The sequence below is a fragment of the Aedes albopictus genome, chromosome 1 (genome assembly GCF_035046485.1).
Source record: "Aedes albopictus strain Foshan chromosome 1, AalbF5, whole genome shotgun sequence".
Taxonomy (NCBI): Eukaryota; Metazoa; Arthropoda; class Insecta; order Diptera; family Culicidae; genus Aedes; species Aedes albopictus.
In genome coordinates this window covers 142,757,930-142,782,866 of record NC_085136.1, presented here as the reverse complement: position 1 = coordinate 142,782,866, position 24,937 = coordinate 142,757,930, and the positions used below count along the sequence as shown (strand labels likewise).

Below are 24,937 nucleotides of genomic sequence, written 5' to 3'. Positions count from 1 at the left end.
ATAAAATTAAAAAAAAATCTTGTCAGCTCGATGTCGAACTAATGACCTCTGGATTGGCGAGCCACACTTCACACACAACACCAAACGCTACTTATGAAACAAGCTGATTAATTATCATGATATTCTAACTCACCTCAGTGTTTGTTGGAATGCACTTGCGCTGTGCGTGTTTGGCATGCTAAAAACGACGAAGCACCATTTCCTGTACAGTTTTCACTGGCCCTCTCTGGCTAGCACCTCCCATTGTTGATTGTCAATCCAATAAAACAAATAATAATGACTTCGAAACCATAATTATGGCTGTTCACTTTCTTGTAGCTTTTTGGCACTGCATCCACAGTGCAGCAGAAATTTTTTAATTGTTATCACATTTCAAATCACATAATGTCAACATAAATGCTTCTAGCTTATGCGAGTTTGTATGCACACTTTAACTAGCTTATTTTTACTTTTATGCTATTTCATTTATACACCAATTGACACTTTGCGATTTCACTCGCACGCTTTTGCGAATAAGTAAAGTTCATCGCAATAAAACATCAGAATAATCAGAATACCGTCTACTACGATGTACTCATACCTTATAAAAGTTTATTTGTATTCTTACTGTGATTCTTTAAGCAATTTGTTAAAGAATTTATCCGAACATTTCTTCAGGTATCCTTTGGAGCTCGATTGTTTTTCCCTCTGCTGTTACAACCTTGCTGGTCTGGAACACGTTTGTTGTGCTTTTTTCATTGCCGGGGTCATATTTGATCTCTCCGGGCCCAAAGAGTCGATCAAGTTCTGGCTTTCCGGAATTGCGTAGACATTTTTGAAATAATGACGGCAATTTGTTAGAAAATTTTGGCGCAAGGATGATATTTATGTTATATAATTACACGAAGGATCGTGTATTAATATAATAATATCACAGAAAAAAAATTCATGTAAAATTCAGCGAGAAATCATGCACATAAAGGGAATGCTAGAGTTAGTGCATATTTACATAAGATATCATGTAAAACTACTGTTACGGCGAGAATGAATGGTTGTATGGGATTCGTAGCCGAATTCTTTGGAGCAGATCGCAAACTCCGTTGGTGGGTGCGAAAACAGGTTTAAGCTGGAATTTTATTAGTTCATAAGTACAAATTCTTAGTTAACAAATATTTCGGTGTTCAGCTTCATTTAGAACAATTTTACAACTCATGACATTTTCTTAACTCGTAGCATTTCATCTCCTGTGATAATAGGTTTTAGGTTAGAATAGTAAATTGCATGTACAGTTTAAGACTTACTGTGATACGATTCTGTGATATTAGACTAATTCTTACTAGTAAATTAGGCAAATGAAGAACCTGACAACTAGCTGTAAGTAGATTTAGATAGTTAGAAATTAACTCAATGTTTAAGGCCGAAAATATCAAATTTTTTTAGCATGACTATGCAATACACTATCTGGAATCGGAATCACTATATCTTTTCTATTTACTTATGTAGCACATGACATATTCTTCTATTACAAAAGATCATCAATCATGAGAGGCAGTGCTGCCAGCAACAACAACGTTACAACCGTGTGAATTTCTGCAAATAGTCACTTAACCGGTTGGAGTTCATGATGGTTTACGCGATGGTTGGCAGAAATTTACACGATGGTAATGTAATTTTACATTATATCTCATGTAAAAGTGCAATAACTCTAGCATTCCCTTTATGTGCATGATTTCTCGCTGAATATTAATTACATATTTTTTTCTGTGATCATGATTATTTTTCGGCAACTTTTTCAAAAACTTTTCAGGTAATTCCATAGCGAATTTCTTCGAAAATTTCTTGAGAGTTCAAGCTACAAAACTCTACTACGGTCATCCAGCTTTTTTCCAGCGTTTCCTCCGGTAGTTCTTTGGCAACTATTTATTCTACGTTCTTCCAGGTTACCATTTTGTTTGTATATTTGTCCGTCAGTTCTTTTGGAAATTCTTCCGAAAATGCATTTAATAATACTTCTCGAAATTCTTTTAAAAACTCCTCCTCTTCTCCTAATTTATGCATGGATCTTACCGAAATTTCCTGGAGGAAATCTCCAGAGAATTACTTTGAGAGTTCTTATGGCAATTGATTCAAAACTATCTTTAGCATTATTATTTACGAGATTCTTCTTAAATTTGCAGGATTTCTATGGAATTATTCAATTAGTTTCATCCGATACTTAAAGACTGCCACAGAAAGTATGGGCGCATCTTGTCTTCAGATGTCTGGGCCAAATCGATGGTTCTTGTTTCGGGCTTCGTTTTGGCTGTTTCTGTTCACTATAGGATCGAAAAATCAAACGTTCTTAGCCACGATGAACATTATTGGAATCCAAAATGGTAACTTTTTTTGCTCATACCCGCTCTGTGTAAGTTAGAAGGGTTTTTCTTGCACTCAAATACGTCTATCCAAACGAGGGTTAGCAGGATCTTTATTTTTAACCCAATTTTTTGCTAATGCTGTAACGTTTTTTTTTTTATTTTTTTTTTTTTTTAATAATCTTTATTAGTATCTCAATCAATTTTTACATTTTTCAACTTAATCTAGGTGTTCTGTGTATTATAACACACTATCATCCTAATTTGGTGAAATAAATTTAAGCTATTATCAATACTAATTAATAACATATTACATTTCATTTGCTGTAGCAGTTAAGATTTTTTGCAGGCTTTATTTTTCACCTGCGTGTCAGAAATACATTTTTTCAACTTATCCTAACCCTAACCTAACTTAAACTAATTATACAAAGAACTAATCGTAGCAATAGAAGACTGCAACGATTTTTGACGAAAGTTAGCAATGATTTTAGTTGACATCTGTTCCAATGTTTCAATATTAGAAATTTGATGCAACTCATTAGTGCTATACCAGGGAGGCAACTTCAGCATCATTTTCAAAATTTTATTTTGAATCCTCTGAAGTTGCTTCTTTCTGGTATTACAACAGCTCGACCATATTGGGACATGGCCGGTCTGAAAATTTGTTTATAAATCAGAAATTTGTTTTTGCGACAAAGTTTTGATTTTCTATTAATAAGTGGGTATAAACACTTAATGTATTTATTGCACTTAGTTTGAATACTTTCTATGTGGTTTTTAAAAATTAAGTTTTTATCTAGTAAGAGCCCTAGATACTTAACTTCTTCCGACCAATTTATTGGAGTACCCCTCATAGTGACAACATGTCTACTTGAGGGTTTCAAATAAAGAGCTCTTGGCTTATGTGGGAATATGATAAGTTGAGTTTTGGAAGCATTTGGAGAAATCTTCCATTTTTGCAAATAAGAAGAAAAATTATCTAAACTTTTTTGCAATCTACTACAAATGACACGCAAACTTCGCCCCTTGGCTGAGATTCCTGTGTCATCTGCAAATAACGATTTTTGACATCCCTGTGGCAAATCAGGTAAGTCGGAGGTAAAAATATTGTATAAGATTGGTCCCAGTATGCTGCCTTGTGGAACACCAGCTCTTACAGGTAATCTATCCGACATGGAATTTTGAAAGTTTACCTGAGTTGTTCGATCCGATAAATAATTTTGAATAATTTTAATAATATATAGTATAAAATTAAAATGTTTCAATTTTACGATCAAGCCTTTGTGCCAAACACTATCGAATGCTTTTTCTATGTCAAGAAGTGCTACACCAGTGGAGTAACCTTCAGATTTATTGGAACGAATGAAATTCGTTACCCGTAAAAGTTGATGAGTAGTCGAATGACCATGGCGGAATCCGAACTGCTCATTGGCAAAAATAGAATTTTCATCAATATGAATCATCATTCTATTTAAAATAAGTTTTTCAAAAAGTTTACTGATAGATGACAGTAAGCTAATTGGACGATAACTAGAAGCTTCGGCAGGATTTTTGTCAGGCTTCAAAATTGGAACAACTTTAGCATTTTTCCATTTTGCAGGAAAATATGCTAACTGAAAACATTTGTTAAATATATTAACCAAAAATGATAAGCAACTTTCTAGAAGTTTTTTGATGAGAATATAGAAAATTCCGTCATCACCCGGAGCTTTCATATTCTTAAACTTCTTTATAATAGATCTCACTTCGTCCAAATCAGTGCCCAATGAATTGTCGAAAATGTTCTCATGATTGAGAATGTTTTCGAATTCGCGGGCAACCTGATGTTCCATTGGACTAGTGAGACCTATACTGAAATTATGCGCACTTTCAAACTGTTTGGCAAGTTTTTGTGCTTTTTCAGAATTAGTTAATAATATTTTGTTATCCTCTTTCAGCGCAGGAATAGGCTTCTGAGGTTTTTTCAAAATTTTTGTCAATATCCAAAACGGCTTAGAGCCGGGGTTTAATTGAGAAACTTTATTTGCAAAATTTTTGTTTCTCAATTCGATGAAACGTTTTTTAATTTCTTTCTGAAGATCCTGCCAGATTACTTTCAAAGCAGGATGTCGAGTTCGTTGGGATTGTCTTCTTCTCACGTTTTTAAGACGGATCAGAAGTTTCAGATCGTCGTCAATAATAACTGAGTCGAATTTGACTTCACACTTTGGTATTGATGCGCTTCTAGCTTCGACTGTAGTACTAGTCAAAGTTTCGAGGGCATTGTCAATATCAAAATGTGTTTCCAATGAAACATTAACATCTAAATGGCTATTGTGACGTCATATCGGACAGTCCGCACCTACCATATGAACACCCTGCTCCGAACGGTGTCGATATAATGGACAGCCAGCGTGACATTGTCCACTGACCACTGACGTCTCCATAAACAATAGTTAGCTAGAAAGCGAGATAGATTAAAATGCTGAATCATATAAGTGAACAGAAGTGCGTATAAACTATTGCTTTTTTTAGATGTAATTTATTGCACCTAGTAATCAACTAGTGGTGGAGTAATGTATGAACAGATATAGTGCATTTGTGGCTTAATACTAATAAGTTTTGTTCATCACAGATCATTGCATTTGGTGTACGGTCGAGTATTTACCAAATATTTTCTATTCTACAATTTATTATTCTAAGCTCAAGGGTAAGAATTAAAACCTAACATGCAGTGAATTTGTTAAAAACTATCCTAAATTTGTTAAAATAATAGATACATGCACATGCAATTTGCCTCTACTAGGAGGAGAAACCATCGCACAATGGTTTATTTTCCCATTTTCATGCTCTTAATTAATAGCTCGAAGGATTGAGGAGATAGAGCAATGGTGTCTTCGGCAAAGTTGACGGGAATGACCAGCGCCATCTTTTGACAGTTAGAGTTTTCGGATCAATCCCCCTAAAAGTGAGATACAAAATTAATTTTTTTAAATTGTTGAGATAGAGGGTTGACGTCTTCCGCAAAGTTGTAGCATTTTTGATTCCAAGCAACTTTCCTGAAGACGTCAAAGTTGTAATTTTTACTCCAATGGAGATAGAGGCCTGTGTTTGGAAGTTAACCACAAAAACACGTTTTTTAAGTAAAACATACATTTGTTGAATTTTTAGATCCATACAATGTTCTGCAAAGTTGTATGAATCAATAAAATACGCAACTTTTCCGAAGAAATCAAAGCTGTAAGAATTAAATGAGACGAGATATAGATGAATTTATGATTTTTTCAATCAACTATTAGGGATAAATATCTTTCTTAGGGGCAAAAAGGTGCAGCTGAGGATACCCTTATCAGAAAGTACCTCTATAGAGCTTTCAAAAAAAGGGTTAGTTCGTCCGTCCACGATCGTCTACTGAGGAGATATGGCCATAATAAAAAATCTCCTTACTACGATTTAATTGCAATCAAATCCATTTTGACAGAAAAATTCATGGCTACTATGATGAAATATAAATTAAACCAACTTCCGTCTTATCTTAATGAAAGTTCATTGTGTTGACTTTCTTCATATAAATTTCAAATTACTTTGCAGAAGAACTCTGTTGGCCCTGTGAGAGCGTATTAACCCCCGATAAATCATAATATTTTATTCAATGAATGGGATTTGTACTAAATAGTGGAAATCTTATAAAAAGGCAGTGGAAAACGTTTTTTAGAACAATTTTAGTATTTAAAACATTCAGGACTGTTGCGGAAATTCACTTAGGGATGGCTATATATTATTTGATCATAGTAGCCATGAATTTTTCTGTCAACGTAGATTTTAATGCACTTAAATTGTAGTAAGGACATTTTTTATTATGGTCATATCTCCTCAGTAGACGATCGTGGATGGACAAACTAACCCTTTTTTGAAAGCTCTATAGATGTACTTTCTGATAAGGGTATCCTCAGCCGCACCTTTTTGCCCCTAAGAAAGATATTTATCCCTAAAAGTGGATGAAAAAAATCATAAATTCATCTATAACTCGTCTCATTTAATTCTTACAGCTTTGATGTATTTGGCAAAGTTGCGCATTTTATTGATTCATACAACTTTGCGGAACATTATATGGGTCTAAAAATTCAACAAATGTATGTTTTCCTTAAAAAACGTTTTTTTGTGGTTAACTTTCAAACATAGGCCACTATCTCCATTGGAGTGAAAATTACAACATTGACGTCTTCAGGAAAGTTGTTTGGAATCAAAAATGCTACAACTTTGCGGAAGACGTCAACCCTCTATCTCAACAATTTAAAAAAATTAATTTTGTATCTCACTTTTAGGGGGATTGATCCGAAAACTCTGACTGTCAAAAGATGGCGCTGGTCATTCCCGTTAATTTTGCCGAAGACACCATTGCTCTATCTCCTCAATCCTTCGAGCTATTAATTAAGAGCGTGAAAATGGGAAAATAAACCATTGTGCATCGGGGAGATTGGCAGTAGATGATATAAAGAGGCACTAAACGTAAGAGTATTGTTATCATCCAAATCGCATAATACTAATTATAATTTCATTAAAGGAAATTTTAACCAACCAAAAACTCCTGTGGTGGTTTAACGTTTCGGAAATCCCCTCCAGTTGGCGCGGCCAACAGCTATCGATGTAGGTTTTATATCAGTGATTCCCAAAGTGGGCGAAATCGCCCCCTTGGGGGCGAAAACGACATCGAAGGGGGCGAAAATTTTAAAATTAGAAATTGGGGGGCGAGAAATCCAACTAGGGGGCGATTTTCCGAAAACCATTTCAATCAGAGTGATTTTGGGTATTTTTTGACAGTTTCGGTCTCTTTGTCAAGAGAAGTTTTTGTCATTGTCTGAAAGTTGGTCGAACAAATCAGCTCGATTTGAAAAGTTTCTATATCAATTTGGGATTTAACAGGCTTATTATACCTTACCAAACAATAGAATAAGTTCCCCTTGAACGGGTTGTAATTATTTTCAGAAAGATTCAATCTCAACTCAAGTGCAACTATTTCGAAGAATTTGATCATGTTCTTTTCTTGAGCCATCAGCCATTAAGTGAAAACAGATCTCTTTTAAAACAACAATTTTCGTTTTTTTTTTGTCAAAACACATGAATAATTTAAAATGCCAACTATCAAATAACATCTGATTTAATATAATAAATCTACTTAATGTACTTAATACTCGAAAACATGTATGAAATTTTAACATTTATGTAGTACATTTGTTGTTACCTGGTATTTTAAAAAATGAAGTAATTACAGATATTATACCCGTTGATTATCGCAAGTTTACAACAATATGATTTGATACATTCTTCATGTTTAAAGAAATACGAAACTTGTGTGTCCTTGATTTGTCTGTAAATTGAAAACGCGTTTTTTTAAGCATTCATATATTCCAAGATATAGAGAAGCTCTAAAAGTATTTTGATTTTACCAGAGTTTTTCAATCTTATTTTGAGATTTTCTGATAGAATTTTAAACAAAATTTGGGATGTTAAGATTGTATTTAAGATTCTTATGCTTTTTTCTTCCTTTGATTTCACAAATATCCCCTTTTCGAAGTTTATATTCAAGATGACATTTTACGCCTACCTATTTAGTAAAATTGCTGAAATTTTCCACTCTACTTGAAAGTTTTTTGTTTTATTATTTGGCATATTAATTACGGAATTATCTAATTAACGGTGAAATTTCAATCTTCGTCGAACTTTTGGAGTTTCTTTGAGAAAACCAATACGACTTATAAAGCTAAATCCTAAAATCCTACCATCTATTCTTCCTTCTTCGATATTTGGAAATAATTTTATTTAGAAGTTACAATTCCTTGAAATTTTAGCAAAAATATGATTCTAAATTAAAAAAAATACAATAAATCGGAGCAAATTGGGTTGATTTTGGAACTCCATACAAAAATTGGTGAAAAACTTTAAACCTCATTTACTTGAAACTGGGTTTTTATCACTTACATCCCTTTGCTTCTAACTCCCTCAAGTTAAAGCTGAAAATTAAATAAAAATATAATATTTTTTTGAGAACGTCAAAACATTGAGAAAATAAAAAAAATACAGTGAAAAAAAGCTGGTTTTGTTCTAGTGGCTTACAAAATAGACAGAATTTGTAGATTTTAATGCAATTCCAAAATTTCGAATCATATTTAAAAAAAAAAGCTTAGGGGGCGAAAATATTTTTCATTAGCTTCAAGGGGGCGATTGCTCCGACAAGTTTGGGAACCATTGTTTTATATGTATCCCAGTCAACTCTGTGATAATTAAAAGTAGAGCTGATGGGATTAAAACTCGCTTCATGGGAAATTTGAAATGTTACAGGAAGATGGTCAGAATCAAAGTCAGCATGAGTAATCAATTGGCTACAATGCTGACTTGAGTCAGTTAAGACCAAATCAATTGTTGGATTTCTAGCAGAAGAAAAACAAGTGGGGCTATCGGGATATAGAATAGAAAAATATCCTGAAGAGCACTGATCAAATAAAATTCTGCCGTTTGAATTGGACTGAAGATTATTCCACGAACGGTGTTTCGCATTAAAATCACCAATTATGAAAAATTTGGTCCTGTTGCGAGTTAGTTTTCGCAAATCAGATTTAAGAAAATCTATTTGCTGGTCAGTGCATTGAAAAGGCAAGTAGGCCGCAATGAAAGTATGTTTACCAAAGTTTGTTTCAACAGAAACACCCAAAATTTCAAAAACTTTGGTTTCGAATGATGAAAAAATGTGGTGCTTGATGCGCCTGTCAACGATGATAGCAACTCCACATGCTCCATCTAGGCGATCATTTCTATAAATAAAATAGTTTGGGTTTCGTTTGATTGAAGACCCAGGTTTTAGATAAGTTTCAGTAATAACTGCAATATGCACATTATTAACTGTTAAAAAAATGGAATAGCTCATCCTCTTTGCCATTTAGAGAACGAGCATTCCAATTTAAAATGTTTAAAACTTTATTTGTGTCCATTACCAAAACGTAATCCAATTACTATTTTATTTGTAAAATTAACTCCAACTTGGACTGCTTCAGCCATAGTTTGAGTTTTGAACATTGCATCAATCATTTGTTGCAATTGTTCAGATAAAAAGTCAAAATCGGAAGCAGACATGCCTGAATCACGTGCATTTTCCGAATTTGATGTTTGATGATAGGAATTATTTGAATTTTGCTTACTCGCAGCCACATGGGCATAGATAGCTCGATTCGTTTGAACAAAATTAGAAATATTACTCACTCCACTTGTAGGCGCGGTCCAAGACGTAGAATAGCGATCACGGTTCTAATAGCGAATCCATTTATTTCGGAAGAAGCTTTAAAGCTAAAATAGATATATTTTTATGATTTACAGACCTTAATGAACTATGATCAATCAATACTCACAACTCCGTGTCTCTAGTCAATTCTTTCCGTCCTGACAACCGTCCTGTGATAATTCATCTAGTCAATCTACCTGTTTTAGTCAACATAATCGTCTTAGTTATAAGTCATTCAATAGATTTTAAGTTTACTCACAGTCGTAGTCGTTGTTGATCGTATTAGATGTGTAGTTTAAGTTATAGTTAGAGTATAAATTCTGCTTGGAAGTTAACCTATAAATGTAGATTTTTTGCAATAGTTAGTTCAATCTTCCGGAATCAATCTGCATTTTTCACTCACAAGCAATAGGAAATTCATTACAATTCACGGTTCCTATTTCATAGTTTTCCAATTAGAAATTTAAGTAGTTTTAACAAATTTTAGTAAGAAACTTTCAACTGCATGCCATTCATTAGCCACATTTCTCACTTTTGTTTATTCTACCTGACATTTGGAGCTATCTTCATCTACTCATACCATTAAAGCTAACGGGTGACAAGCCGTCCGTCAAACCTGCAGCATCCCTGTGGTCCATTTCTGCTGCCGCGCTGACGGTTGTAACGCCTCCCGCAACATCCCCCTCCCCGTAATGCTGCTCCGATCCAGCAGGATTACCTTTCGGATGTACGTCCAGCACGGCTAGCTTCGCTACGGGACGGCGAAGAATTCCTGTAGCGGTCTGAACATCCACTTGTCGAATACGACCATCTTTTCCAGGGATGACCTTCAACACCTTGCCTCGAGGCCATTGATTGCGAATAGCCTCGCCCACGATGAAAACGACATCACCTTCTTGGATAGGCTTCACATCTTCTTGCCACTTGGTCCGTCGAGTCAAGTCCGGTAGATACTCCCGAATCTATCTTGCCCAGAACTGATCCAGGACAAAACGACAAAGATTCCATCCGTTTCGCAGGGCTTCACCTTCCGTAGTGAGTGCTTTTTCCTGCTGCTTAACCCCATTTGAACTCAGAAGAATAAAGTGATTCGGAGTTAAAGCCTCTTGGTCCGACGTCTCCAGTGGCACATAAGTCAATGGTCTTGAGTTGACCATCGCTTCCGCATCGCAGAGTATTGTGTGAAATACTTCTTCTGATGGAGCGCGAGATTTGTTGATGGACTCCATAGCTATTTTCACCGCTCTGACCATCCTCTCCCATGCACCTCCCATGTGCGGGGAGGACGGCGGGATGAAGAACCAGCGTGTTCTAGTATCGGTGAACGTCTCTGACAACTCGCGATTCATTGCAGCTATCTCTCCGGCCAGCTCTCGACTGGCACCGACAAAATTTGTTCCATGGTCAGTGTAGATTTGTGTCGGTGCACCTCGCCGCGCGATGAACCGCCGCAGAGCTAACTTACAGGATTCCGTAGATAGTGACGCGGCTACTTCCAGATGTACTGCTCTAATCACCAAACATGTGAAGAGAGCCACCCAGCGTTTCACCTGACTACGGCCGATTTTTATCAAAAACGGCCCGAAATAATCAATTCCAACCAACGAGAAAGGGCGAACGAACGGAGTCACGCGGGCTTCTGGAAGAGGTGCCATTCTAGGCACTACTGGATGTGCCTTGTACACAGTGCACCACTGACACTGCTTCGCCACCTGTCGCACCATCGTCCGAAGAGCCGAAATGTGATACCTTTGACGTATTTCGTTCACCACGGTTTCACTGTTGTGGTGACCAAGACGTTTGTGGTACCAGTCTACCAAGAGCTCAGTTACCCGATGGTTTTTTGGCAATATTACAGGAAACCGCGCATCATACGGTGCTAGCGCACAGGCCTCTGTTCGACCTTGCATGCGTATGACGCCGAACTCATCCAGAAACGGTGATAGTTGTTTGATAGGACTACTGTTTTCCAATTTCAAAGGTTTGCTGTTTTCGGACGTTTTCATTTGCTCAAGAGCAGCAATCTCGTCAGCGTATGCTTCTGCTTGAGCGAGCCGCCACAACGTCCTTTCCGCCCGTACCAAGTCTTCTTGCTTCAATTGCGAATCGGTCTCGTTCTTAACGGGTTTCCGCAGACGATCCATAAAGGAGTATACAAATGCCATGGCGCGAAGCATTCGTTCCCACTTAGAAAACCGGTCATACTTGATAATTGGTTGTATTAGTATTGTTCGGTGTACATGTATAGCACGCAGTTCTTCTTTAGTGCCCGTTGATAACGGCCGATGATGCGGCCAGTTGCTCTCCGACTGGATCAGAAAATCAGGTCCAGTGAACCAATGACTCTCCATTTGCATTGTGGGACCCTTTCCCCATTTTGTAGCGTCGTCTGCAATGTTAAGCTTTGTTCCGATCCAACGCCACTCTTCAGGTTCCGTTTCTTCTAGGATCTCTCCAATACGCACTGCTACATACTGGCGATACCTCCTTGTATCCGAGTTTATCCACGCTAGGACTGTTGTGGAGTCGCTCCAGAAAAATCTGCGTCGCACGGGAATCGTGTGGTACTCGGCAATGGATTTTGCTAAACGGCTACCAATGACCGCCGCTTGCAGTTCCAATCTAGGAACGGACATCGAGATTAAGGGAGCAACTTTCGCCTTGGAGGCTACCAATGTACATCTTGGCTGGCCGCGATCGACGATCCGAAAGTAGGCGACACAAGCGAAGGCCGACTCACTCGCATCCACGAATACATGTAACTGCATCGTTTGGAAACTATCCGGATCGTATCCGGGAAAATAGCAACGCGGGATCCGAATTTGGTCCAGTTTGGAAAGCTGTGCGATCCATCGTTCCCACTGCTTGGATATTTCAGCTGGAATAGCCTCGTCCCATCCAACCTTAGCCCTCCAAAGGTCTTGGATCAGCATCTTACCATGGATGAGCAGGTTTGATATTAGTCCAAGCGGATCAAACACACTCATTACGAATCTAAGGACACTTCGTTTCGTGATGGTGTTTGTTGAGTCTGGGCAGTCGGAATCATTCGGTAACTTCACGGAATACACAAAAACATCCTCGTCGGGTAGCCAGACCATGCCTAGGACGCGTTCCATTTGGCTTTCTTTATCGACGCTGAAATCCTTTCTGCGGTCCGTTACTTCTTCACCCATGAGTTGCAGCACTTTCTTGGAGTTGGATCGCCAGTTTCGCAGTTCAAATCCGGCGCTTTCCTGGATCATTCGCACGTCCGTGGCCAGTTTCACCATGTCGTCCTCTGAATCTCGACTATCCAGGTAATCGTCCACATAGTGGTTTTCAACTACCGCTGTCGCCGCTTCTGGATAATCGTCTTTCCATTCCATCGCGTTCTTGTTCTTGACAAAGTTGGCCGAACAGGGCGAACATGTCGAGCCAAACGTGGCCACGTCCATCACGAATACGTCTGGTTTCTTCGTCGTGTCACTTCTGTACAGAAACCGCTGAACCTGCCGATCTTCTCGTCTAATCTTCAGCTGGTGATACATCTCGCGGATGTCACCTGCAATTGCAATCTTTCGCTGCCGAAAACGACATAACACAGCTGGCAACGAAGTGAGAAGGTCCGGTCCCTTGAGGAGCATATCGTTCAGAGACACTCCATGCGCCTTGGCCGCCGCATCCCAAATGATTCTCACCTTCCCGGGCTTCCTGGGGTTTGTTACCACTCCGAGTGGGAGGTACCACGTTCGAAGAGGATCGTTTAACTCCAATTCCTCAGCCGTTGCTTTGTGAGCGTAACCTTTGCTCTGATATTCGGTAATCTGTTTGTCCAAACTCGCTTGTAGTTCCGGATATTTTCTCAGCTTCGTCTCAAGGCAAATCAGTCGACGCTCAGCCATACTATAGCTAGGTGGTAGCTCCATGATATCGTACCGCCATAACAATCCAGTTTCGTAATGACCGTCGGCACGCTTGATCGTCGTTCGTTGCAGAATTTCCTTTGCTCGGCGATCTTCTTCAGCTTCTGGACCACACGTGACCGAAACCCCAAGATTCTCCGTTGCAAAATAGCCTTTAACTAGGTCGTGAAGGCTACTTTCTTCTGCACTCTTACAAATGTGGAAAACAGGAGACAAAGAATCCACCTTCGCATTGTCGATGCTCCCGAAGATCGTCCATCCGAGCCTCGTTTTAGCCGCCACCGGACCGTCTAGCTGTCCTCCGCGTGTCTTGAGGGGTAGCGACAACTTTATATTGTCTAGTCCAATCAGGATACGCGGCGCGGCTTCCTCATAGCTTCTCACCGGAAGCCCGGACAAATAGGGATACTTTCTAGCTAATTCTTCATACTGCATAGTCTGTACAGGAAGATCTAGCTGCCTCACTGTGCTGACACCGGACAACGGGAAACTTCTGCTGCTGTTCTCACCGGAAATTTCCAAACTGACCAGTCGAGAGTCTTTTTCGTGACGAGCCACCTTCCCTGTCCACGTTAAACAAAGTGGCTGCGATGTCCCACCAAGGTTCAGCAGATCGGCAACTTCTCTGTCGATTAACGTCGACGACGAACCTTCATCCAGAAATGCAAAGGTCGACAGTTTGGCATCCTTACCGTACAGCACCACCGGGATTACACGAAATATCGTCGCGCTTTGGTTTCCACGATGAACGTTGATCGTGGCATCGGATTTTGCACGAGCTCCTGAACTTTCAGGAGCGGTCGGTTTAGTGGCGGCCGACTGACATGGATGAAGTGATGGATGGTGTTGTTTGGTGCAATCTCCGATACCACAAGTTCGCGCTGACTTGCAGACCCATCTTCCATGAGGCACTAGGCAGACTGCGCAAAGCTGGTGTGTTTCAACAGTTTTCAACCGTTCTCCGAGCGACAAAGATTTAAACTTGCTGCAGTCTTTGACTCGGTGTTTAACGCTTTGGCACACGTAACACGGCCTGTCCTGAGTGACAACTTTCTTTCCATGCTGCTCAAGCTTCCGGGGCTCAGACACATGAGCATTGACGAACGCTTTCTCTTTTTTCTGCTTGTCCTGTCCGCAGGGTCGAACTCCATCAAAGTCGGTGAAATGCGCCACATCACTGGCAGCAGACGTGATTGCAGTCATGTAGTCGCAAAATGATCCCAAGTCTACTTGTCCAGCGTTTCTTTTGTAAAGCGCCCAATCTAGTCGGAGATGTGGCGGCAACTTATCCACCAACTCCTGTAGAAGTGTTGGATTGTTCAGATGGGCATGTTGATTGGCGGCCTGAAGATGCCCAACAAGGTTCTGAACGACGAGACCGAAGTTTACCAACGTCTCTAACCTTTCAGCTTTCGGAGTAGGCACGTTACGAACCTTGATAAGCAGCGACTGTACCAGTCGCTCTGGGCTCCCGAACAATGTTTCCAACGTTTGCATAATTTTCGGGACCGATGACGGCAGCAATAGATTGCTCCGGACTGCCTCCAATGCTTTGCCTCTGAGGCACTTCTGCAGCCTCATCAAATTTTCTGCCTGCGAATAGCCACACATAGCAGTAGAATTGCGGTAGCTGCTTATGAAAAGTGGCCATTCCTCAGGATTTCCCGTAAACGTTGGGAGCTCCTTGGGCACAACCTGCCGGGCAGACAACTGCTGTTGAAAGTACCCCCACATTGCCTGCTGATCCTGCATCTGATGCTGCTGAGTAACGTGAGACTGTGCCGGTTGTTGTGGCGATCGATGCGACGACATCGTTTGATGTACCGAAGAATCCTCACTCATTGCATCAAAATCGACTGGAGGCGGTCGAGGTGGGGTATACGAAAGCGGTGCTCGCAGCGCAGACGGTGGAAGTGACCATTCATCAAACCGAACGCTCGCCGCCGATCTCGATTGTTGCTGCTGTGTGTGCAACTGTTGTGGCAATAGAGGGTTGACCGACGCTTGTGTTGTCGGTGTTGGTTGCACAATAGCTTGCTGCTGGATCACTGGCTCCTGCGACGACTGGGAAACAGAGGGGAGCTGTGAAGTCGCCGCCTCTTCGAGCTGCACATCGGTTTGTTGTTGCGGTGTTGAACTCGACGGAGGCAAATCGATTATTGATACCGCCGGCCGTTTGTCGTTTGCTTGTAGTAACGATGCTTCGCTAATACACGGAAATGAAACGCGTGATTGTGGAGGTGGAGGCTTCGATAGTGGTTCAGCAAACAAAAACGTAGGTAGAGCCGGTCGAGGAACGAGCTTTGGAAGTATAGGTGGAGGCATTGCTGATTGTGCACACGCAGGCTGAGTATACACTGGTTGTGTAAACAGCGGTTGGATATACATCGAACGGGAACTTCGTACTGCTTCAGCCGATCGAATTGGTGTGGACGCTGTGATCGGATTGTTTACACCAGCGACCGAACCCCTGCCACCAGTACCAGCGTGATCAGTTGCCCATTCGATAGCAGGTCGAGATGTTGGTTGCTTGTCTCCGGAGCGCGCTCGTTCATTCGTCGGATTTGATGGGACTTTAGGCAATGTTCCGGTGTATTTGGTCAACATTCCTCCACCTTGTCCGCTACTTGCTACGGGAATACCAGTGCCAATCGATACTGGCGGAAATATGTCTTCGATGTCATTTACGGACACTGGATTACCTCCAGCAGCTCCGTCCAAGCCTTGAATCCACTGCTGCACCGAATGATTACTTCGGCTAACTCGGCTCCGCCGACTTCTCTGACTGCCTTCGTCCTCCTCTGCCTCAGCGAGTAGCAGAGCGTATTTATCCTCCAGATATTTCTTTTCGATCGCGGCTTTCTCCTCCAGCGCCTTTTCCTGGGCCTTTTTCTCTTCTTCCAGCCGCATGAGCTGCAATCGAACTCGTGCCGACCGGGAACTGCTACTGCTTTTTCCGGACATCGAAGGATCACTTATGGTCACCGTGTAGATGCAGCCCTTGCATGTCCACTTACCGTCCAGCGTCTCAGTCATCTCCATGCACGTGCGATGGTACCAACGATGACACTTATCGCAAGCTACCATTCCTGCTACATGGTCAGATTTTTTGCATTTCTCGCAAACGCTCTGAGGTCTGCCAGCATTGGCTTTCGCCGCCGCTGCTCGCGTAGTTGTGGGCATCATAGGATTGTCCTTTAGATGACCTCCGGGATCAGATGAACTACTTACAGCAGCACCGTTCTCATCGAGAGGAGTTCTTTAAAGTTTGTAGGCGCGGTCCAAGACGTAGAATAGCGATCACGGTTCTAATAGCGAATCCATTTATTTCGGAAGAAGCTTTAAAGCTAAAATAGATATATTTTTATGATTTACAGACCTTAATGAACTATGATCAATCAATACTCACAACTCCGTGTCTCTAGTCAATTCTTTCCGTCCTGACAACCGTCCTGTGATAATTCATCTAGTCAATCTACCTGTTTTAGTCAACATAATCGTCTTAGTTATAAGTCATTCAATAGATTTTAAGTTTACTCACAGTCGTAGTCGTTGTTGATCGTATTAGATGTGTAGTTTAAGTTATAGTTAGAGTATAAATTCTGCTTGGAAGTTAACCTATAAATGTAGATTTTTTGCAATAGTTAGTTCAATCTTCCGGAATCAATCTGCATTTTTCACTCACAAGCAATAGGAAATTCATTACAATTCACGGTTCCTATTTCATAGTTTTCCAATTAGAAATTTAAGTAGTTTTAACAAATTTTAGTAAGAAACTTTCAACTGCATGCCATTCATTAGCCACATTTCTCACTTTTGTTTATTCTACCTGACATTTGGAGCTATCTTCATCTACTCATACCATTAAAGCTAACGGGTGACAAGCCGTCCGTCAAACCTGCAGCATCCCTGTGGTCCATTTCTGCTGCCGCGCTGACGGTTGTAACGCCTCCCGCAACATCCCCCTCCCCGTAATGCTGCTCCGATCCAGCAGGATTACCTTTCGGATGTACGTCCAGCACGGCTAGCTTCGCTACGGGACGGCGAAGAATTCCTGTAGCGGTCTGAACATCCACTTGTCGAGTACGACCATCTTTTCCAGGGATGACCTTCAACACCTTGCCTCGAGGCCATTGATTGCGAATAGCCTCGCCCACGATGAAAACGACATCACCTTCTTGGATAGGCTTCACATCTTCTTGCCACTTGGTCCGTCGAGTCAAGTCCGGTAGATACTCCCGAATCTATCTTGCCCAGAACTGATCCAGGACAAAACGACAAAGATTCCATCCGTTTCGCAGGGCTTCACCTTCCGTAGTGAGTGCTTTTTCCTGCTGCTTAACCCCATTTGAACTCAGAAGAATAAAGTGATTCGGAGTTAAAGCCTCTTGGTCCGACGTCTCCAGTGGCACATAAGTCAATGGTCTTGAGTTGACCATCGCTTCCGCATCGCAGAGTATTGTGTGAAATACTTCTTCTGATGGAGCGCGAGATTTGTTGATGGACTCCATAGCTATTTTCACCGCTCTGACCATCCTCTCCCATGCACCTCCCATGTGCGGGGAGGACGGCGGGATGAAGAACCAGCGTGTTCTAGTATCGGTGAACGTCTCTGACAACTCGCGATTCATTGCAGCTATCTCTCCGGCCAGCTCTCGACTGGCACCGACAAAATTTGTTCCATGGTCAGTGTAGATTTGTGTCGGTGCACCTCGCCGCGCGATGAACCGCCGCAGAGCTAACTTACAGGATTCCGTAGATAGTGACGCGGCTACTTCCAGATGTACTGCTCTAATCACCAAACATGTGAAGAGAGCCACCCAGCGTTTCACCTGACTACGGCCGATTTTTATCAAAAACGGCCCGAAATAATCAATTCCAACCAACGAGAAAGGGCGAACGAACGGAGTCACGCGGGCTTCTGGAAGAGGTGCCATTCTAGGCACTACTGGATGTGCCTTGTACACAGTGCACCACTGACACTGCTTCGCCACCTGTCGCACCATCGTCCGAAGAGCCGAAATGTGATACCTTTGACGTATTTCGTTCACCACGGTTTCACTGTTGTGGTGACCAAGACGTTTGTGGTACCAGTCTACCAAGAGCTCAGTTACCCGATGGTTTTTTGGCAATATTACAGGAAACCGCGCATCATACGGTGCTAGCGCACAGGCCTCTGTTCGACCTTGCATGCGTATGACGCCGAACTCATCCAGAAACGGTGATAGTTGTTTGATAGGACTACTGTTTTCCAATTTCAAAGGTTTGCTGTTTTCGGACGTTTTCATTTGCTCAAGAGCAGCAATCTCGTCAGCGTATGCTTCTGCTTGAGCGAGCCGCCACAACGTCCTTTCCGCCCGTACCAAGTCTTCTTGCTTCAATTGCGAATCGGTCTCGTTCTTAACGGGTTTCCGCAGACGATCCATAAAGGAGTATACAAATGCCATGGCGCGAAGCATTCGTTCCCACTTAGAAAACCGGTCATACTTGATAATTGGTTGTATTAGTATTGTTCGGTGTACATGTATAGCACGCAGTTCTTCTTTAGTGCCCGTTGATAACGGCCGATGATGCGGCCAGTTGCTCTCCGACTGGATCAGAAAATCAGGTCCAGTGAACCAATGACTCTCCATTTGCATTGTGGGACCCTTTCCCCATTTTGTAGCGTCGTCTGCAATGTTAAGCTTTGTTCCGATCCAACGCCACTCTTCAGGTTCCGTTTCTTCTAGGATCTCTCCAATACGCACTGCTACATACTGGCGATACCTCCTTGTATCCGAGTTTATCCACGCTAGGACTGTTGTGGAGTCGCTCCAGAAAAATCTGCGTCGCACGGGAATCGTGTGGTACTCGGCAATGGATTTTGCTAAACGGCTACCAATGACCGCCGCTTGCAGTTCCAATCTAGGAACGGACATCGAGATTAAGGGAGCAACTTTCGCCTTGGAGGCTACCAATGTACATCTTGGCTGGCCGCGATCGACGATCCGAAAGTAGGCGACACAAGCGAAGGCCGACTCACTCGCATCCACGAATACATGTAACTGCATCGTTTGGAAACTATCCGGATCGTATCCGGGAAAATAGCAACGCGGGATCCGAATTTGGTCCAGTTTGGAAAGCTGTGCGATCCATCGTTCCCACTGCTTGGATATTTCAGCTGGAATAGCCTCGTCCCATCCAACCTTAGCCCTCCAAAGGTCTTGGATCAGCATCTTACCATGGATGAGCAGGTTTGATATTAGTCCAAGCGGATCAAACACACTCATTACGAATCTAAGGACACTTCGTTTCGTGATGGTGTTTGTTGAGTCTGGGCAGTCGGAATCATTCGGTAACTTCACGGAATACACAAAAACATCCTCGTCGGGTAGCCAGACCATGCCTAGGACGCGTTCCATTTGGCTTTCTTTATCGACGCTGAAATCCTTTCTGCGGTCCGTTACTTCTTCACCCATGAGTTGCAGCACTTTCTTGGAGTTGGATCGCCAGTTTCGCAGTTCAAATCCGGCGCTTTCCTGGATCATTCGCACGTCCGTGGCCAGTTTCACCATGTCGTCCTCTGAATCTCGACTATCCAGGTAATCGTCCACATAGTGGTTTTCAACTACCGCTGTCGCCGCTTCTGGATAATCGTCTTTCCATTCCATCGCGTTCTTGTTCTTGACAAAGTTGGCCGAACAGGGCGAACATGTCGAGCCAAACGTGGCCACGTCCATCACGAATACGTCTGGTTTCTTCGTCGTGTCACTTCTGTACAGAAACCGCTGAACCTGCCGATCTTCTCGTCTAATCTTCAGCTGGTGATACATCTCGCGGATGTCACCTGCAATTGCAATCTTTCGCTGCCGAAAACGACATAACACAGCTGGCAACGAAGTGAGAAGGTCCGGTCCCTTGAGGAGCATATCGTTCAGAGACACTCCATGCGCCTTGGCCGCCGCATCCCAAATGATTCTCACCTTCCCGGGCTTCCTGGGGTTTGTTACCACTCCGAGTGGGAGGTACCACGTTCGAAGAGGATCGTTTAACTCCAATTCCTCAGCCGTTGCTTTGTGAGCGTAACCTTTGCTCTGATATTCGGTAATCTGTTTGTCCAAACTCGCTTGTAGTTCCGGATATTTTCTCAGCTTCGTCTCAAGGCAAATCAGTCGACGCTCAGCCATACTATAGCTAGGTGGTAGCTCCATGATATCGTACCGCCATAACAATCCAGTTTCGTAATGACCGTCGGCACGCTTGATCGTCGTTCGTTGCAGAATTTCCTTTGCTCGGCGATCTTCTTCAGCTTCTGGACCACACGTGACCGAAACCCCAAGATTCTCCGTTGCAAAATAGCCTTTAACTAGGTCGTGAAGGCTACTTTCTTCTGCACTCTTACAAATGTGGAAAACAGGAGACAAAGAATCCACCTTCGCATTGTCGATGCTCCCGAAGATCGTCCATCCGAGCCTCGTTTTAGCCGCCACCGGACCGTCTAGCTGTCCTCCGCGTGTCTTGAGGGGTAGCGACAACTTTATATTGTCTAGTCCAATCAGGATACGCGGCGCGGCTTCCTCATAGCTTCTCACCGGAAGCCCGGACAAATAGGGATACTTTCTAGCTAATTCTTCATACTGCATAGTCTGTACAGGAAGATCTAGCTGCCTCACTGTGCTGACACCGGACAACGGGAAACTTCTGCTGCTGTTCTCACCGGAAATTTCCAAACTGACCAGTCGAGAGTCTTTTTCGTGACGAGCCACCTTCCCTGTCCACGTTAAACAAAGTGGCTGCGATGTCCCACCAAGGTTCAGCAGATCGGCAACTTCTCTGTCGATTAACGTCGACGACGAACCTTCATCCAGAAATGCAAAGGTCGACAGTTTGGCATCCTTACCGTACAGCACCACCGGGATTACACGAAATATCGTCGCGCTTTGGTTTCCACGATGAACGTTGATCGTGGCATCGGATTTTGCACGAGCTCCTGAACTTTCAGGAGCGGTCGGTTTAGTGGCGGCCGACTGACATGGATGAAGTGATGGATGGTGTTGTTTGGTGCAATCTCCGATACCACAAGTTCGCGCTGACTTGCAGACCCATCTTCCATGAGGCACTAGGCAGACTGCGCAAAGCTGGTGTGTTTCAACAGTTTTCAACCGTTCTCCGAGCGACAAAGATTTAAACTTGCTGCAGTCTTTGACTCGGTGTTTAACGCTTTGGCACACGTAACACGGCCTGTCCTGAGTGACAACTTTCTTTCCATGCTGCTCAAGCTTCCGGGGCTCAGACACATGAGCATTGACGAACGCTTTCTCTTTTTTCTGCTTGTCCTGTCCGCAGGGTCGAACTCCATCAAAGTCGGTGAAATGCGCCACATCACTGGCAGCAGACGTGATTGCAGTCATGTAGTCGCAAAATGATCCCAAGTCTACTTGTCCAGCGTTTCTTTTGTAAAGCGCCCAATCTAGTCGGAGATGTGGCGGCAACTTATCCACCAACTCCTGTAGAAGTGTTGGATTGTTCAGATGGGCATGTTGATTGGCGGCCTGAAGATGCCCAACAAGGTTCTGAACGACGAGACCGAAGTTTACCAACGTCTCTAACCTTTCAGCTTTCGGAGTAGGCACGTTACGAACCTTGATAAGCAGCGACTGTACCAGTCGCTCTGGGCTCCCGAACAATGTTTCCAACGTTTGCATAATTTTCGGGACCGATGACGGCAGCAATAGATTGCTCCGGACTGCCTCCAATGCTTTGCCTCTGAGGCACTTCTGCAGCCTCATCAAATTTTCTGCCTGCGAATAGCCACACATAGCAGTAGAATTGCGGTAGCTGCTTATGAAAAGTGGCCATTCCTCAGGATTTCCCGTAAACGTTGGGAGCTCCTTGGGCACAACCTGCCGGGCAGACAACTGCTGTTGAAAGTACCCCCACATTGCCTGCTGATCCTGCATCTGATGCTGCTGAGTAACGTGAGACTGTGCCGGTTGTTGTGGCGATCGATGCGACGACATCGTTTGATGTACCGAAGAATCCTCACTCATTGCATCAAAATCGACTGGAGGCGGTCGAGGTGGGGTATACGAAAGCGGTGCTCGCAGCGCAGACGGTGGAAGTGACCATTCATCAAACCGAACGCTCGCCGCCGATCTCGATTGTTGCTGCTGTGTGTGCAACTGTTGTGGCAATAGAGGGTTGACCGACGCTTGTGTTGTCGGTGTTGGTTGCACAATAGCTTGCTGCTGGATCACTGGCTCCTGCGACGACTGGGAAACAGAGGGGAGCTGTGAAGTCGCCGCCTCTTCGAGCTGCACATCGGTTTGTTGTTGCGGTGTTGAACTCGACGGAGGCAAATCGATTATTGATACCGCCGGCCGTTTGTCGTTTGCTTGTAGTAACGATGCTTCGCTAATACACGGAAATGAAACGCGTGATTGTGGAGGTGGAGGCTTCGATAGTGGTTCAGCAAACAAAAACGTAGGTAGAGCCGGTCGAGGAACGAGCTTTGGAAGTATAGGTGGAGGCATTGCTGATTGTGCACACGCAGGCTGAGTATACACTGGTTGTGTAAACAGCGGTTGGATATACATCGAACGGGAACTTCGTACTGCTTCAGCCGATCGAATTGGTGTGGACGCTGTGATCGGATTGTTTACACCAGCGACCGAACCCCTGCCACCAGTACCAGCGTGATCAGTTGCCCATTCGATAGCAGGTCGAGATGTTGGTTGCTTGTCTCCGGAGCGCGCTCGTTCATTCGTCGGATTTGATGGGACTTTAGGCAATGTTCCGGTGTATTTGGTCAACATTCCTCCACCTTGTCCGCTACTTGCTACGGGAATACCAGTGCCAATCGATACTGGCGGAAATATGTCTTCGATGTCATTTACGGACACTGGATTACCTCCAGCAGCTCCGTCCAAGCCTTGAATCCACTGCTGCACCGAATGATTACTTCGGCTAACTCGGCTCCGCCGACTTCTCTGACTGCCTTCGTCCTCCTCTGCCTCAGCGAGTAGCAGAGCGTATTTATCCTCCAGATATTTCTTTTCGATCGCGGCTTTCTCCTCCAGCGCCTTTTCCTGGGCCTTTTTCTCTTCTTCCAGCCGCATGAGCTGCAATCGAACTCGTGCCGACCGGGAACTGCTACTGCTTTTTCCGGACATCGAAGGATCACTTATGGTCACCGTGTAGATGCAGCCCTTGCATGTCCACTTACCGTCCAGCGTCTCAGTCATCTCCATGCACGTGCGATGGTACCAACGATGACACTTATCGCAAGCTACCATTCCTGCTACATGGTCAGATTTTTTGCATTTCTCGCAAACGCTCTGAGGTCTGCCAGCATTGGCTTTCGCCGCCGCTGCTCGCGTAGTTGTGGGCATCATAGGATTGTCCTTTAGATGACCTCCGGGATCAGATGAACTACTTACAGCAGCACCGTTCTCATCGAGAGGAGTTCTTTAAAGTTTGTAGGCGCGGTCCAAGACGTAGAATAGCGATCACGGTTCTAATAGCGAATCCATTTATTTCGGAAGAAGCTTTAAAGCTAAAATAGATATATTTTTATGATTTACAGACCTTAATGAACTATGATCAATCAATACTCACAACTCCGTGTCTCTAGTCAATTCTTTCCGTCCTGACAACCGTCCTGTGATAATTCATCTAGTCAATCTACCTGTTTTAGTCAACATAATCGTCTTAGTTATAAGTCATTCAATAGATTTTAAGTTTACTCACAGTCGTAGTCGTTGTTGATCGTATTAGATGTGTAGTTTAAGTTATAGTTAGAGTATAAATTCTGCTTGGAAGTTAACCTATAAATGTAGATTTTTTGCAATAGTTAGTTCAATCTTCCGGAATCAATCTGCATTTTTCACTCACAAGCAATAGGAAATTCATTACAATTCACGGTTCCTATTTCATAGTTTTCCAATTAGAAATTTAAGTAGTTTTAACAAATTTTAGTAAGAAACTTTCAACTGCATGCCATTCATTAGCCACATTTCTCACTTTTGTTTATTCTACCTGACATTTGGAGCTATCTTCATCTACTCATACCATTAAAGCTAACGGGTGACAAGCCGTCCGTCAAACCTGCAGCATCCCTGTGGTCCATTTCTGCTGCCGCGCTGACGGTTGTAACGCCTCCCGCAACACCACTGCTGGAGGGTAGATTATTCGCTCGAAGGTTTGTTTGGTGGTTAACTACCTCCGGCGAATGGGTACGAGCGGTATGAAAATTATTCAACCGATCGTTGATGGAAGAATTTGTGTTGTTAGAAATTCTACCTGCAGAGTTTCGGGTACGACTAGCGTTCCCATTCATCTGCCGGGCACGTGATTCGACAACTTTTTTGCGGATAGGGCAATCCCAAAAGTTTGACTTATGGTTGCCACCGCAATTCGTACATTTAAACTTTCTGGTATCTTCCCTTACCAGACAGTTGTCCTTGGCG

At 42.9% G+C, this 24,937-nt stretch overlaps 2 protein-coding genes and 1 long non-coding RNA gene across 3 annotated transcripts; all 3 read right to left on the bottom strand.

Moving 5' to 3' along the window:
- Positions 1-9,597: 9,597 nt before the first annotated feature.
- LOC134285740 (uncharacterized) lies at positions 9,598-10,703 on the bottom strand. The gene is made up of 2 exons (XR_009996588.1): positions 9,989-10,703; positions 9,598-9,921 (listed from the first exon to the last, which is right to left on the bottom strand). It is a non-coding gene; the product is annotated as an uncharacterized LOC134285740 (long non-coding RNA).
- A 17-nt stretch (positions 10,704-10,720) lies between these two features.
- On the bottom strand, positions 10,721-17,810 carry LOC134289593 (uncharacterized). Its single transcript, XM_062855623.1, has 3 exons — positions 17,032-17,810; positions 10,776-16,969; positions 10,721-10,744 (listed from the first exon to the last, which is right to left on the bottom strand). The coding sequence occupies exons 2-3, from the start codon at positions 16,674-16,676 to the stop codon at positions 10,721-10,723; spliced, it is 5,925 nt and encodes a 1,974-aa protein (XP_062711607.1). The 5' UTR covers positions 16,677-16,969; positions 17,032-17,810.
- Positions 17,735-24,647, bottom strand: LOC134289589 (uncharacterized). The gene is made up of 3 exons (XM_062855616.1): positions 24,363-24,647; positions 24,219-24,295; positions 17,735-24,156 (listed from the first exon to the last, which is right to left on the bottom strand). The coding sequence occupies exon 3, from the start codon at positions 23,861-23,863 to the stop codon at positions 17,735-17,737; it is 6,129 nt and encodes a 2,042-aa protein (XP_062711600.1). The 5' UTR covers positions 23,864-24,156; positions 24,219-24,295; positions 24,363-24,647.
- Positions 24,648-24,937: the final 290 nt, after the last annotated feature.

Bases quoted from the DNA above. Each gene is read 5' to 3' on its own strand.
- LOC134289593 (XM_062855623.1), bottom strand. From the start codon at position 16,676: ATGATGCCCACAACTACGCGAGCAGCGGCGGCGAAAGCCAATGCTGGC. The intron at 10,745-10,775 runs GTATTTCACACA...GCGATGCGGAAG, and splicing joins CTCGCGCTCCATCAGAAGAA to CGATGGTCAACTCAAGACCA.
- LOC134289589 (XM_062855616.1), bottom strand. From the start codon at position 23,863: ATGATGCCCACAACTACGCGAGCAGCGGCGGCGAAAGCCAATGCTGGC.